The sequence below is a fragment of the Nicotiana sylvestris genome, chromosome 8, assembly GCF_000393655.2.
Source record: "Nicotiana sylvestris chromosome 8, ASM39365v2, whole genome shotgun sequence".
NCBI lineage: Eukaryota > Viridiplantae > Streptophyta > Magnoliopsida > Solanales > Solanaceae > Nicotiana > Nicotiana sylvestris.
The window spans coordinates 149,030,199-149,044,569 of record NC_091064.1 but is presented as its reverse complement, the minus strand read 5'-3'; the positions used below and the strand labels follow the sequence as shown (position 1 = coordinate 149,044,569).

The 14,371-nt window shown below is 35.3% G+C and overlaps 2 protein-coding genes across 8 annotated transcripts; one reads left to right on the top strand and one right to left on the bottom strand.

Moving 5' to 3' along the window:
* The first annotated feature begins 100 nt into the window (after positions 1-100).
* On the top strand, positions 101-2,425 carry LOC104233942 (uncharacterized). 4 transcript variants are annotated; one of them, XM_009787405.2, is made up of 4 exons: positions 101-236; positions 1,537-1,641; positions 1,739-1,863; positions 2,006-2,425. In XM_009787405.2, exons 2-4 carry the CDS (start codon positions 1,557-1,559, stop codon positions 2,237-2,239), a joined length of 444 nt encoding a protein of 147 aa, XP_009785707.1. In that variant the 5' UTR covers positions 101-236; positions 1,537-1,556; the 3' UTR covers positions 2,240-2,425. The 4 variants fall into 4 exon arrangements, with proteins under 4 accessions (XP_009785707.1, XP_009785706.1, XP_070009244.1 ...); XM_009787404.2 differs by having other exon boundaries at positions 207-261; XM_070153143.1 differs by lacking the exon at positions 101-236 and adding an exon at positions 305-338.
* Positions 2,426-5,076: 2,651 nt separating this feature from the next.
* LOC104233944 (pentatricopeptide repeat-containing protein At5g25630) lies at positions 5,077-12,725 on the bottom strand. Of its 4 annotated transcripts, XM_070153115.1 has the most exons (5): positions 12,484-12,725; positions 11,107-11,212; positions 10,596-10,708; positions 7,042-7,935; positions 5,077-6,288 (listed from the first exon to the last, which is right to left on the bottom strand). In XM_070153115.1, the coding sequence occupies exons 3-5, from the start codon at positions 10,698-10,700 to the stop codon at positions 5,398-5,400; spliced, it is 1,890 nt and encodes a 629-aa protein (XP_070009216.1). In that variant the 5' UTR covers positions 10,701-10,708; positions 11,107-11,212; positions 12,484-12,725; the 3' UTR covers positions 5,077-5,397. The 4 variants fall into 4 exon arrangements, with proteins under 4 accessions (XP_070009216.1, XP_009785708.1, XP_009785711.1 ...); XM_009787406.2 differs by lacking the exon at positions 11,107-11,212; XM_009787409.2 differs by lacking the exons at positions 11,107-11,212; positions 12,484-12,725 and adding an exon at positions 11,772-12,452.
* Positions 12,726-14,371: the final 1,646 nt, after the last annotated feature.

The following is a 14,371-nucleotide window of genomic DNA, read 5'->3' as shown; positions in this document are numbered from 1 at the left end:
TATTTTTCATTGACTTCGTAACCGGTGACTATTTTTGAATGACCAGTCCGAAAACCAGCTATACCGTGCTATTTTTACATTTAAATCTGGTCTTTTTGTGAAGAAGTCACACAACTGTCAGGTTAGTTTGACTCAACTGGGCCCAATTCTTTGGGGCCCAATTTCAATTACGGTAATCTTCTCCGGCCAAGTCCACACCAATTTCCCCTCCTCCTGCGATATCCGACTTGTAACTTGTAAGCCCTCTTCTCGCTCTATCTCGTAAGATGTGATTTCTACAAATTATTATGTGTACAGACTTCTTGCTTGCTTCCTATATATGATAATTGTTTCTATTGGTAATGAGGTTGTTTGTACTAATCACTCATTTTAAGCACTATTAATCAGTTTTCTGAAGACTTGTATTATTGACTATGCATTCTGCTGTTTAATGAATACCTACACTCACACTTTGAGACTCGCTTTGAAGCATAAGATACTTTGCCTAAATACTTCCAAAGTTGTTGCTTTACTAATCTGCTTTTCTTTTGCGAGTATTAGTAATTTGATCATTTGAAGACTAAAACTTATATTACAGGTTATATTGAGCGTTTACCAGTTGGGTGCAATTTCAAAATGTAAAGTCATTTACCAAATCTTTCTAATTATTCAGCCAACACAATTCCTATTTCTAACAATCCCAAATGGTAGTATTTGACATAGATCCGTTTGGATGCAAATATCTGGATTTTTTTTAGAAAAAGAAGATGAAATGTCATCTAATTGTCAATTGAAAAAAAATTCCAAATACAGGCTGAAATAACCGGGATTGAGTTTGTATTACAGACCCAAATTTTGATTAGACATTGTGCTTCAAATCTAAATTTTCTTAGGCATTTTATGACAGGTTGAAAGGATTAGGGTTTCCTCCTTCCAAATGAGCCTTGAATTAATTTAAAATTTCCATAGAATTAAATTAATTCATCTAAACCGATCTCTGAGCGACGTTAATATGATAGAGAATTGATAGTTAAATTCTCTAACAATTTAGAATGTGATTATTGGTTAGTAGAGAGACAAATCAACTAGCCCCGAACTACTAGTTAGTAGAAAGTGGAATCAATAAAAAAAATGCTTTGTCTCTGCTGCTCTGTGGCTGGGTAGAATCCCCTTCATTACGGAGTGGAGTATTAGGGAAATAAATGGTGGTTGGAAGGTTTTAAAGTAAGTATTAAGTAGAGATCAGAAATTCCCAACGGGGTTTGAGAGAAGGGGCAGCAAGCAAAACCACAGGAAAATCCAAATAATTGGAACTTTCACTTTCCAGATCCCCAGAATCAATGGCAGGACTCTGGAGGGCGAGGTGTCAATTTGACTCAGTTTTCCTTTTCTTCCTAGTTTTACCGTTTACATGATACGGTGGATCTGTTCAGAATTTGTTGTATATGAGCTTAATCAAATAGTTGATTAGTTGCAAATGCTCATACCGTTGCATAGATGAAGTAATGTTGTAGACTTGTAGTTAACGTAACTTCTAATCCGTTTCTTCAACCCCAGATTTGGTTTTGGTGAATTACATGATGAATACTGCAGCATCGTTGTTTAGGAGGTTAAATATCAGAGAGCTGGTAACAGGCACACCTGCTTACAATACCGCTAGGGGTACGTATCTTGTTGCACTCTTTGCTAAAGCATGTGCTTTGGAAATAGATGAAATGTTTAGAAACTCTGACATATGTTTCCTTTGGGCAAATTTAAGATGTTTCCGGAGATGGATTGAGCTTGATGTTTAGGAGGTGGGCTACTAAAAAGACAGCAGGGTCTACAAAGAATGGCCGTGATTCAAAACCGAAGAATCTAGGCGTGAAGAAATTTGGTGGAGAGGTAAAAAAATCTCTGCTTGTGGAAAAATGGGATGAAGCATTAATCAGTTTAGGAGAAACTTTTCTGTTCCAATGTTGCATATAGAGCATGCCTTCTTACCAACATCAGTATTCTTTTTGTAACACAGTTTTTTTACATGCAGAGAGTGATACCTGGAAATATTATTGTTCGTCAAAGGGGAACCCGATTTCATCCTGGAAACTATGTTGGAATTGGGAAGGATCACACGCTTTATGCTTTGAAAGAAGGCTGTGTTAAGTTTGAGCGCCACAAGCTGAGTGGGCGCAAATGGGTGCATGTTGAGCCCAAGGATGGTCATGCGCTTCACCCGGTTTATTCGAGCACTGTAGCTGCTGAGCTTAAGACAGCTACTTAAGTTTATCTGATTTTTCAGCTGTTGAGTGATTCATGGAACATAAATCTAACAAGTGATAAGCCACTATGAAGGCTGTCTAGTTTTTGTATCTTTTTTAGTTATCTAGTTTTGAAACAAATATTTTGTCAGTGAATCGATGTTCTGCCTCTATTTTTGATATAGTAATATGTTATGGTGGATGAAAAACTCTTTATGCATATGCTTGCTATTTTTTGTGTTTTCCATTCTGTACTTGAAGCAGTTTAAACTGCAGGGATATTGATACCTTAGGCTGTTGATATTGCCGATTATGTGAACATTGAGCTGGTGGATATCTGCTGATTTAACTTCAAAATTCAATTTTGTCTCGTAAACACTTGTGATTAAACAGTTAATATAAAATCAAAATATAGCATTTTCTTTTTTAATTTTAACAATCTGTCTTCATAGATCTTGCAATAAGGGGGGATTTGCATCTATACCCGTTTTTTGGGTCACGTTTTAACTTGTGGCCGCTTTGCAAAAAAAAATTGCAAGTGTACCCACTTTTTTGCGGTACTTCAACATACGGGGCTGAAATAGCAAAGGCAATCACGCAAAACTTCAGCACTCTAGTAGCCAGGCCTGAAGTAGACCAAGTGTACTAAAATTTTTGTTTTTAATTGCTGAACTTAAGCATTCTAGTGCTTAAGTTTTGTTCTCCATTTGCTGAACTTAAGCATTCTAGTGCTGAAGTTTTGTTCTCTATTTGATGAACTTGTTTTGTTTGTAATTGCTGAACTTAATCATTCTAGTGCTGAAGTTTTGTTCTCTATTTGCTGGACTTAAGCATTCTAGTAGCTGAGTTTTGTAATGCTGAAGTTATTTAGTTCATTCGTAAAAACTTCAGCACTAAAAACGCTGAAGTTTTTTTTGTCCTGGTAAGCTTTTTCAAAAACATCAGTAGAAGATGCTGAAGTTATTTAGTTCATTTGTAAAAATTTCAGCACTATATAAGCTGAAATTTTTGAAATAAAATTTGACTTGAAACTAAATGGCAGTAGAAGGGGAACATCAACTTTAGATTAACGGACATGCAAAGCAAGCTGAAGAATCAGCCAACTCCATACAATCCAAAGAGTTGAGCAAAAAGAAACGCAAGAAATTCTTATTTTTTGTTGCACTCTCTACTCTGTTTCAAATTGCAATCTCTCTTCTCTTTCATTGTACATAATGAAAGTCAGTACTTCCAAGTTTCAGGAAAGTTTTATTTTGTGTCTCATACAACTGACACTACTTGTATGAGGCAACTTTTTTATCTCACATTATTGTGGACCCAGATTTCTGTGGACCCAGAAGTGTAAGATTAGGGTCCACAAATTTGTGAGACAAAAAAGAGCCTCATACAACTAATGTAAGTTGTATGAGACACAAAATAAAACTTCTCCAAGTTTAACGTCCGATCCGCTACCTTTGATGTGTTGTCCAAAAATGCAGAAAACTCTTCATTCAACATTACAATGAATGCTGAATTTGGTGTCAAGAACACCAATTTTGGACCTTACAAGTACAGGGACTGCACTGTTTATTTTTTCTATAATGGTGCGAGTATGGGAGAAGCCTTTGTTTCCTATGGCAAAGCTGGTTTTCTATAATGGTGCGAGTATTGGAGAAGGAGGAGGAGAAATGGGGCTGAAATTGTTTAAAAAGTGAGTACAAGTTAAAACTTTTAAAAAAAATGGGTATAGGTTAAATGGGGGCGACCAAATAGGGCGCCCCGTGTAATTTTTACAGCAATAAGAGCAGCAACAACAACAACAAACCCAGTGTATTTCCACAAGTGGGCTTGCAATAAGAGCAAACTTTGTTAAAATCATTTTAACATCAGTCTTTGTAGGAAGAACAGACTTTGATACATTGCATTCTCCTTGTGTTAACTTTGTAAAAATCATTTTAACATCAGTCTTTGTAGGAAGAACAGACTTTGATACATTGCATTCTCCTTGTGTTATTCTTTATAAGTTTCTACAAAGTGAAAGGTTATTTATAGCCTGTTTGGCCAAGATTCTTTTTGGCCAAAAATGATCTTTTGTTTTGTTTTGTTTTTGCCAAAAGTATTCCCCCCCCCCCCCAAAGTTAATGTGTTTGGTCAAGATTTTAGACGAAAAAAGTGCTTTTGAGGTAGAAGCAGAAATAGTTTTTGAGAATCAGAAAAAAGTAAATTCTCCCCAAAAGTACTTTTTTGAAAAACACTTTTGAAAAAAATACACTTTAGAATCACTTTTTAGAAGTTCGGCCAAACACTAATTGTTGTTCAAGAGCACTTTTCAAATGAATTAGCCAAATACAAACTGCTTGTTACCAAAAGTACTTTTGAGAAAAACACTTTTCAAAATAAGTTAGATTTAGAAGCTTGCCAAACAAGCTATTAGTCTTTCTAAAGAAATCTTATTAACTAGGAGGATTTCTATCCAAAAAACAAGTCAAAGAAAAACGTCACTCTCTCCATCCCAATTTATGCAACGATATTTGATTGAGTACAAAATTTAAGAACTAAAGAAAACAACCAAATATATATAAGTATCAAAATTATCTTTTTAAATGAGTGGTGCTGTGGTGGTGTAGGTTTCAGATGTACTTTCATTTTAAATGAGTAATGTAAGAGTCCCAATATAAATTGGGATGCTAAACTTAAATGGAAGTTTAAAAAAACGAAGTATCATTCTTTTGAAACAGGGTAAAAAAGAAAGCATGTCACATAAAGTGGGACTCACATAAAGTGGGACTCACATAAAGTGGGACGGAGGGAGTGATTGGGGTATTGCTACCTCCACTTCCTCTCATCAAAACCAAGAATAAAACAAAGACATAGTTCTCAGTAAAACTTCAAACAACATAAAATTGCCCCTTACAATTGAGTCATTCATGGAGGTAAAGAGTACTGAGGATCGACTGTGCATTTACAAATGGACTTTTGCATATATCCAAATATGATTTCTACAGCTGCACAGTATGCAGATACAATGGACAACAAGAAATTTGAGTTAAATGATCAGTAAAGCTTTACAAAACCTGTGGATACAGATGTACTCGGAAAGATGAGCAATTTGAAGTCACCCTTTATATGTACAAAACTCTAATCACATTACTTTCACAACCAGCTGCATTCAGGTGCACTAATCACAACAACTTTTCTCTCTTCAGTTCAAGAACACAGCTGTACATGAGTTTCCAACCTGACCAGATGCACAAAGCTGCACTTGAAATTGTCTCTGGCAAACAACAGGAGCCCGCATTCCAAGTTTACAGCTAATATGCAATGATCTTGTCGCAGCAGACAAAGTATCAGATGAAAATTCAGCTTCCCTTAGCACCATACGACTTCTTTTGGCTGCACTTACTGGTCCCTTTGGTTCATTAATTAGTTCATTGGGTATCTGCAACAATTTGGGATAAAAATGATGGACAGCATTCTTCTGGTAGACTTTTTCCAAGTTCTCCACTTCTGCCTCGCCTTCCATATCAACTTTACTAGTCAAGTTTTGCTTTTCAACTGAGTTGGCCACTCCATTTGCTGCCTCAGCTAATCCGACACCACGACAGGCTTCTTCAACAAGCATATAAGTGCTTTCCTCTGGTTGAATGTTGAATTTTTCCATGATTTGGATTACCTCTTGCGCTTCCCGAGGCTTTTTATTTTCAGCATAACCCCATATCAGAGTTTCAAAAGCTTTCAGATTAGGAGATATCCCACACTCGCACATCCACTCGAAGATCCTCATTGCACAATCCATTCTACAAGCAGTGCACCATCCACTAATTACAGTAGTGAAAATCACAACATTTGGAGGGTTCCCAGATTTAACCATGGTATTCAGGACTTCTTCTGCTTTTTCTGGTTCCATTGCACGAACGTAACCCTTGGCCAAAATGCTATACGCGTGGACATCAGGTTGAATGCCAGCTTCGACCATGTCATCGAAGACCTCCCTGCACTTAGCCATATATCCTGCAGCACCCCAGGCATTCATGATGGTGCTGAATGTAATGACATCAGGTTTGACACCGAACTCTTCCATTAATGTAAGAACCTGATCAAATTGATGGAGATTAAAACCTTTTAGTGGACATCATATTTAATAAAATATTTGAATTTGGCAAGCATGTGAAGAGAAACAGAAAAAGATGCAGAAGTTCTACATTCCTAAAAAAGCATATAACTGTAACATTCAGCCATTCAATGCAAGCATTCTATGAATGAATTGGCTAATGAATGACGCAGGCAAATTCAAAATCATGCTTACATGCACAAATACGACCTCAAACGTGGCTCTAACTAGTGTCCTATCTCCTAGACTGTACTGATCTATGCTAACATTTCAAGTGGAAATGTACTTGTGAAGTGGTTCTTAACACACACACATATATATACAGAAGATTTCAAACAGCACTTTTAAGTAAATCAATACAGATTTGGGGAATGAAAATTGTCAGCCTTGTACAACAAGAATAATACTTGTGTTGCATCATTTGCATCATTTTATAACAATTTTCAGTTAGTTAAAGATGTTGCTTGATGTTTCAAGTTTCTTGTATGCAACTTATGAACGGTGCTTTCAACTTTCAGCTCCAAACTACTAGAGACTGCATAGGGAGAGGGCTTCAGTTGTTCAAACTCTGCTTGAATATTTGACTTTCTATTCTCTCAGCTTTTAATTTTTCTTCATGGCTTACAATGTTTTAGTCATTCAAACTCTATTGACTCTTTGACTTCCCTTTCAGTTTTTTTTTGACATACAATAGAAGGTTAATAGTTATTAATCAAAAGATATACCAATACTAACCTCATCAACACTGTCTCCGTCTGACATGTCAAGGAAGCCTTTGATCAGTGAATTGAAAATGACAAGGTTAGGATGTATTCCAAGATCCTTCATCTTGTACACAAACATCAAGGCATCCTTTATTTTACCTTCTTTACAGTATCCAGATATAATGATGCCACAAGTCCTTTCGTTAGGGTGCACATTGTTCCTTTGCATTTCTAAAATCACTCTTTCCGCCTTTTCAGTTTGATGATTTTGACTATAAGCTGCTGCTATTGTATTGTAAGTGATAACATCCGGTCGTAAACCACAAGCTATCATCTTATCCACAGTATTCCATGCATCAGCAAAATTCTTTTTGTTACACCATGCTTTAACAAGTACATTGTATGTCCTCAGATTTGGTTCCACATTAACTTCCTGCGACATTAACTCCATTATCTTTATAGATTCTTCAGGCTTTCCAGCAATTCCATACCCTTTGATCAAAGTATTAAAAGTGCTGATTGCAGGCTTTATCCCACTCTCCTTCATTTGTAAGAAGGCTTTCATTGCTTCCTCCATGTTTCCAGATTCAGAAAACGCATTAACAACAGCATTGAAGAAAACTGGATCTGGATTCATACCATTTTCTTGCACTTCAGATATAATGGAATGGATGTGATTGAAACGCTTCTGGGCTGTCAAAGCTGCTAAGAGGGTAGTGTATGTAATTAGAGATGGTTTATGCCCTCCTTTAATCAAACTATCAAAGATCAGCTCGGCTTCCTTGGGCCTCCCTCTTTCTAAAACAGTGTTCATCAGTTTTGTTCTTGAGCGAACAGTTCTACAGCTATTACCATTCACACAAAAGGTGCAGTGGCCAGATTCAGGTGTTGGTCGCAGTGGCATCTTATCGTCTGGATCTTTTTCCTGCAGTCATAAAGGTTTTTATATTTTAGCAACAACCCCTGATCTTGAACCACAACAGCAGAGCAATTATCTTCTTTTTTTTACGGAAAAAAAAAATACCCTTCATCCACCTATTGGGCTAAAAATACTCCCCCATCCATCTTTTTGGTTCACTTATGCCCTTTGACCGTTAGGTCAATGCTAAATTAAAAATAATTACTTAAAAAAATATTTATTTTTGTTTTTTTTAAACTAATGCACAAGTAGTCCACTAATTTAGTAAAGTCTTCTTCTTCTTTTTTCAGTTTTTACAAAAAACAATTCAGTTTTGTTGAAAATATTTTTTTTAGTTTTTAAAAAACGAAAATGTTTTATTAAAAATAATTTTTTTTCAGTTTTTACAAAAAATGCTTTAAAAAGAACTGAAAAAAAATATTTTTTTGTAGAAACTGAAAAATGAAGAAGAAAACTTTACTAAATTAGTGGACTACTAGTGCATTAGTTTAAAAAAACGAAAATATTTTGCAAAATATTTTTGTTTAAATAATTATTTTTAATTCAACATTGACCGAACCGTCAAAGGGCATAAGTGAACCAAAAAGGTGGATGAAGGGGTATTTTTAGCCCAATAGGTGGATGAAGGGTATTTTTAAACCTTTTCCAATAGTTTAGGGGCATTTTGAATCCTTTTCCGTTAAATCAAAGATAACTGTAAAAGTTACCTGTAAAGAATGAAATCTAATAAATTAGCTTCAGATTTTGATGTTTCAACTTCATGTGGTACTCTATATAAGAGGACTATTAGAGAAAAATGAAAAAGGAACCCCGCATTTAGAATCAATAAAAGAAACATCAACCCTGTGTTAGGACTTGCTATCAGGTTAAGCCCAGTCCTACATTCTATTACTCCCTAATTCAATACCCATGACAAAAATTTTGTTGTTCAAAGCAATATTATTTAGCGGTTTCATTTATTTCTATAGTGCTTCTCCAAAAAAAAGAAAAAGACATCCTTCAACCTTATTAACACCGCAGGCAATCATACAAACATATAATCATATTTACACTAAAGACAATTTCTTTTGGAGTCAGTTTTATATATAATGAAAACCATCATTCTTTTCAGGACAAGGGAAAGAATGTACAGAAACAAATTACCAAAGGAAGACTTGAAGGAAAAGAACAAAACCAAAAAAAATGGAAAAACTATTCTACATTCTAAAAGGCTTGCTAGTGGCATAGAAGGCACAATTATATGTTCTCGTCTCGACGTGGACCTCAAATTTGTTTGGATAGAACCAATGATGCCTTCTTCTTAGCAAATCCAAGGACTTTTAACAGGAGATAGGCTAGAATTACCAACATATGCCGGTGGAAGTGTCCGTCTTCTCTCAACTCAAAACATTCTGCAATAATCCCCTTCATATGTTTACCCAAAATGGGCAGACCGTGTACTAAGTGACTCGGATGCACAATGTGGGGGAGAAAAGGAGAGAAAACTATTATGTTGAAATTGGTGGTTAATAAGATATAAGAGGGCTCCTTTTATAGGAGTTGAGTAACATGATAAAGGGAAAGTAACCTAATTCTTGGGATTTCTGATTATTATGACATAATCATTAGGAATTATTTTCACAAAGTTCTTAATGACTCTTGATTTTCAATAATGAGATAATCATTAAGAATATTCTACAAAATACTCTAATAGATTTTCTTGATTTTTAAGATGCACCCTTAACGTAAAGCAACTTGTATTTGCAACTCAAACTGGAAAGTGTTGCTGAAAATAAAATTGATTTGGCACTAATATGAGACTAACTTGGCCACAGCGCTATTGTGAATCAGTAGAACATAACAGAAGTCAAAGGCATTTATGCTGCCAGCTTGATCAAATTGCTGACAAAAACAAGTATGTCGCAAGCTGGTTCCACACTAGGTGATGATTTTTAATGATGTGGCTCTGACTGCAAAGAAATGGCTCTCACCAGGTAAAAGTGGGTCGATGCCTTGATGTCAACTGAGACAGACTACTGGTGAGCTGAATATTGCCTGTTGATTTGACAAGTCAACTGACATAGACTGCTAACTTCACATGTTAGGTGGCGTAGATTGAGGACTTAAAATTGTAGAGTGTTAACTAGTCAATTAATGTGGACTGATGATATCAACCTAGAGATTAGATAGTGTGCGGCATGCGTAGGACAAACACAGACAAAGATGCACTATCACAATCGTAAACTATAAAAAGAAAGAAAAACTTTCGCAAACGAACAGGTAGTCCTCTGGTAGACTGAAGTTTTCAGATCTTTTTAAATGTAAATAATTTTATTAAGAATGGAAAACTCTCCCGTATACAAGCAGTATGCCAAAAAGTAGAGAATCTACAGCATAATATGATTCTCCAACGTTTCATTTTACCTTGTATGTCGGCATTTGATTGGGCACAAAGTTTAAGATGTTAATTTGTATGTCATAATAGTGATAATGAAGGTAAATGAACTATTAGATAGATAGGGAAAACATCATATCAACAATTAAGGTCAAATTAATGGATTTGAATTCTTGAAAGTTGTGAGAGTCGTCTAAAAATAGTATGATATCAAACATTTTGAAATGTTTCAAAATTTGAAGGGTCACATAAATTGGAAGAATTGAGTAACATGTTATCACATTAAATGTACCTTGATTGGTGATGCATGCAGCCACTCTTTTCTGATAAGGGTCCTCATACCCGACTTCTTGCGATATGTTTCACAGTTTTGCCTTTCTTTTCCAAAATCATCCATGTAATTTCCTGAAAATGTGAAAATGTTTGCCAAGTGAATACTGGTGTCCTCAATTGGCTTTAGAAAATATGTAAACAGGCTTACTTTGGAAGCTCCACAAACAAATTAACTAGAAACATTATCAGATGTCCCTGAAGGGACAACAGTAACAAAAATGTGAAGTTAATAGACTGCAGGAAATATCACGAGAAAGTGTATTTAAGGGGGATCAGTGCAGGAATTTAAACACGATATGATTATCGACGTTTTTCCACTGGGTAATTCACTGAAACTGACCTAAAGCAAGGCCTACTAATGACAAAAGATTCACACTCAGGAAGTATACAAACAATTAAGAATTGAAGTAGATCAATGTGAAGCAAGTAACCAACATAAACTGCTATTTAGTAAGTTAAGTCCATTATACCTACAGGCCAATGAAATGTAGACAACAATTGCAGTGCACTGTCCAGAACATATTTCCGAACAGTTATTCAGGTCGCACAGTCCAGCTAAGTGCGGAATTTGTCCCACTGTTGAAAATGAATGTTGCTTTTAGAATCTTTAATAATAGTGAGGTTTCTTTTCAAGGTTGATTTCCAGTTTCGGATAAAGCTTGAAAATGTTAAAACAACACCAGTTCTAGAGACTTATCATTTGCACTTGGTCAAGTTCTACAAAATATGAAGCATCTAAACTAGAGAATCCACTGAATGAAAGGCAAGCATTTCAATGGAGATACAGAATTGATCTAATATCTAATATCTGTAATACTCTTCCTGTGATTTCCTAAATTTGGGGATTCAAAACTTAATCCTCCTCCAATCTGTAGAAGAAATACTAGAATAAACATATTCTTGCAAATTATACCCATTTACACCTGAATTTGGGAATTCATGCATATTCTTCTTTCAAGCCAAAACAAGAACAAACAGATTCTTACGAAGAATCATGTCCACTGACCAAAATAATTCAGATGAGTAGGACTATGATCTTAACAATTTTCTTTCTAGTAACTTTTCGTGTTAAGCGTGATTCACAAACTCAATATATCAAGGCAGAGGGAGCATGACTTTTTTGTTGGATATTTACCATTATTACTTGAACGAGCTGCTCTTTTGTAGACCAATTCTACATGAGATAAACATCACCTTTCCAAGTGTTGGCTAGTTCTATAAACTGAAGCTGACACTACCTTTATCGCTGATGCAATTAATAGAAAGTAAGTCTGCCCAAAGCAGCTATAGAGTTAATTATATAAAATGTCAACTCAAAATAGTGAAAATTCTGGAAGCAGGTTTCAGGAAGTAAGTACTGATTTACTAGACATAGTAGAATTCTACACAATTAATCAACAACAATAGGATAATCATAGTTCATGGAAATTACCCAAAATCAATTAATTTGAAGATCAATCAGTCAAGACTAGTGTAACACAAGAAAAGGGCTCTAAAAAGAGAAAATGACCACATCTCCCCCCCAAACCCCCCACAGTTAAAGAAGACACGGCAAAGAGTTTACACAAGAAATTTTTGAAATCCAAATTAACCCATTTCTGCAATCAACCAAACAAGCATTACGCACTCTACAAAAAACCCATTTCTCAAAACAAAAAAAGAAAAGGTCAGACCAAGAAAACATTAAACACAACACAAAGAACTGGGAAAACAAGATAAAAGGTAACAAAATCATCCCAGTAGAAACACTAACTATCAACCCAATAAAAAATATTCAAGAATCACTAAGAAAAAAACCAATTTAAGCTTAAGTGACTTTTTGAAGAAAATAAAGGAAAAGGGAGTACCTTTATCCGAGAGAGTGTGACGGTTTACTTGCATGTACTACTGCAACTTGTTGGTTTCTTATACTATCCGAGAAGAAATGAGTTGAGACAATTTGTTATATTGAAAATCTTATCCACACATATATAATTTTGGATTGCACAGGAAAATATAGTCCCTCCAAGTTCCAAAAGATAAGGAATGGAGAGAAGAGAAGAAAGGTTGTAAAATATGAAAGAGACAATTTGGATGAAATCCTTATTCTTCTTTTTCTCTTCATTGGATGATCTTTTCTTTTCTTTTCCACGCGAAAAAAGACAAAAGGAAAAAAAACTTGCTTGTGTGTGTGGCATTTTTTGAATTATAAATATCTTTTCTCAATTAGTAGGTTATTTATTTGTTCATTTAGGCCTCGTTTGTTTGCACTTAAGGGAGGTCTGAATCTTAATCATTCAGATCTCAGAAATTAAGTGTGTTTGTTTTTAAAGTCTGAATCTTAATTATTCACATCTTAATCATTAAGTGTGTTTATTTTTTTTACTTCACAACCACTTAATGAGTCTGAATAGGTCTGTATGATTAAGATCTATAACAGAGACTTAATTTCATTAAGATGCTATCACATATTCATTAATAACTGCCACCAGTGCCTACCATTATCAACTACCACCATGCCGCCACCACCACCATACTCCACCAACCCCACCAACCCCACCTCCACCACGCCACCATCATCCTCGATAATAGCCGCCACCATTATCGACCATCACCACCAACTATCCCCACCACTTCGACCAGTTCTCATCCACAATCAACACTCATCCACATCATCTACCATAACTTACCACCCCACTACCATCAACAACTACAGCCGGCACTGCCCATCATTATAACCTACCACCACCCACCCACCACCTTCCTCAGCCACAATTACTACCACCACCCACCCACCACCTTCCTCAGCCACAATTACTACCACCACCCGCCATTATTAACTATCACCACCAACATCCTCAATCATAATCACCACCACTACCAATCACTACTAGCTACTAGCATGAACCACCATCATCAACCAAAACTACCACCAACCACCGCCTCTAGTCGGCATTCATCTGTTAGCCATTGCCACCAACAACTATCATATTTTGAAAAACTATATATTTTATTCATAGAATATTAGGTTAGTTAGTATTTCATTTGAATTTTATGTTTATTAATTTTCGAACAAAGATAAATTTTATACATTCAGATATTAAAAATCAAACAGTCTTAATTATTTAGTATTCAGATCTTAATACACATCCTAATATATTCAGATGTGTATTCAGATCCAGATGTCTTAATCTTAATACACATCTTGATATTCAGATGTGTATTCAGATTCAGACCGTCTTAATATTAAAAAAAGCAAATGAGGCCTTAATCACTTTGCTAAAAGCGATATTTATTATTACAAAGAAAATAACTATCTTCAGGAATGTAGCCAATTATTATTAAAAATCAAATAATGAGGCCTTGGTAATATTATTATTATTATTACTATAATAATAATATTATAACATTGTGTATAATTGAAAGTGAAAGAATTATGAATGTAGCCAATTATCGGTGGAAATTTAAAGATATCGTACTTACTAGACCTTTGGAAGCTGTAGTCTAACCAGATGGTTCAACGCCATCCTAGACGTTGAAAAACAAGGATTATTTTGATATTAGGATGCACGATGTTTTAATCCTTGATGCTAATTTCGTTTTGGGGATTTTCCACCGTGATAAAGCAACAATACTCTGACGATTCGATAGGCCGTTTTGAATACTAGCCCTTATTTACGTATTCCGAGACCTCTATTAGTTTTATTTGATGTTTCTTAATTTGCACGCGCAATCCATGTTGTTTTCCGGAAAATT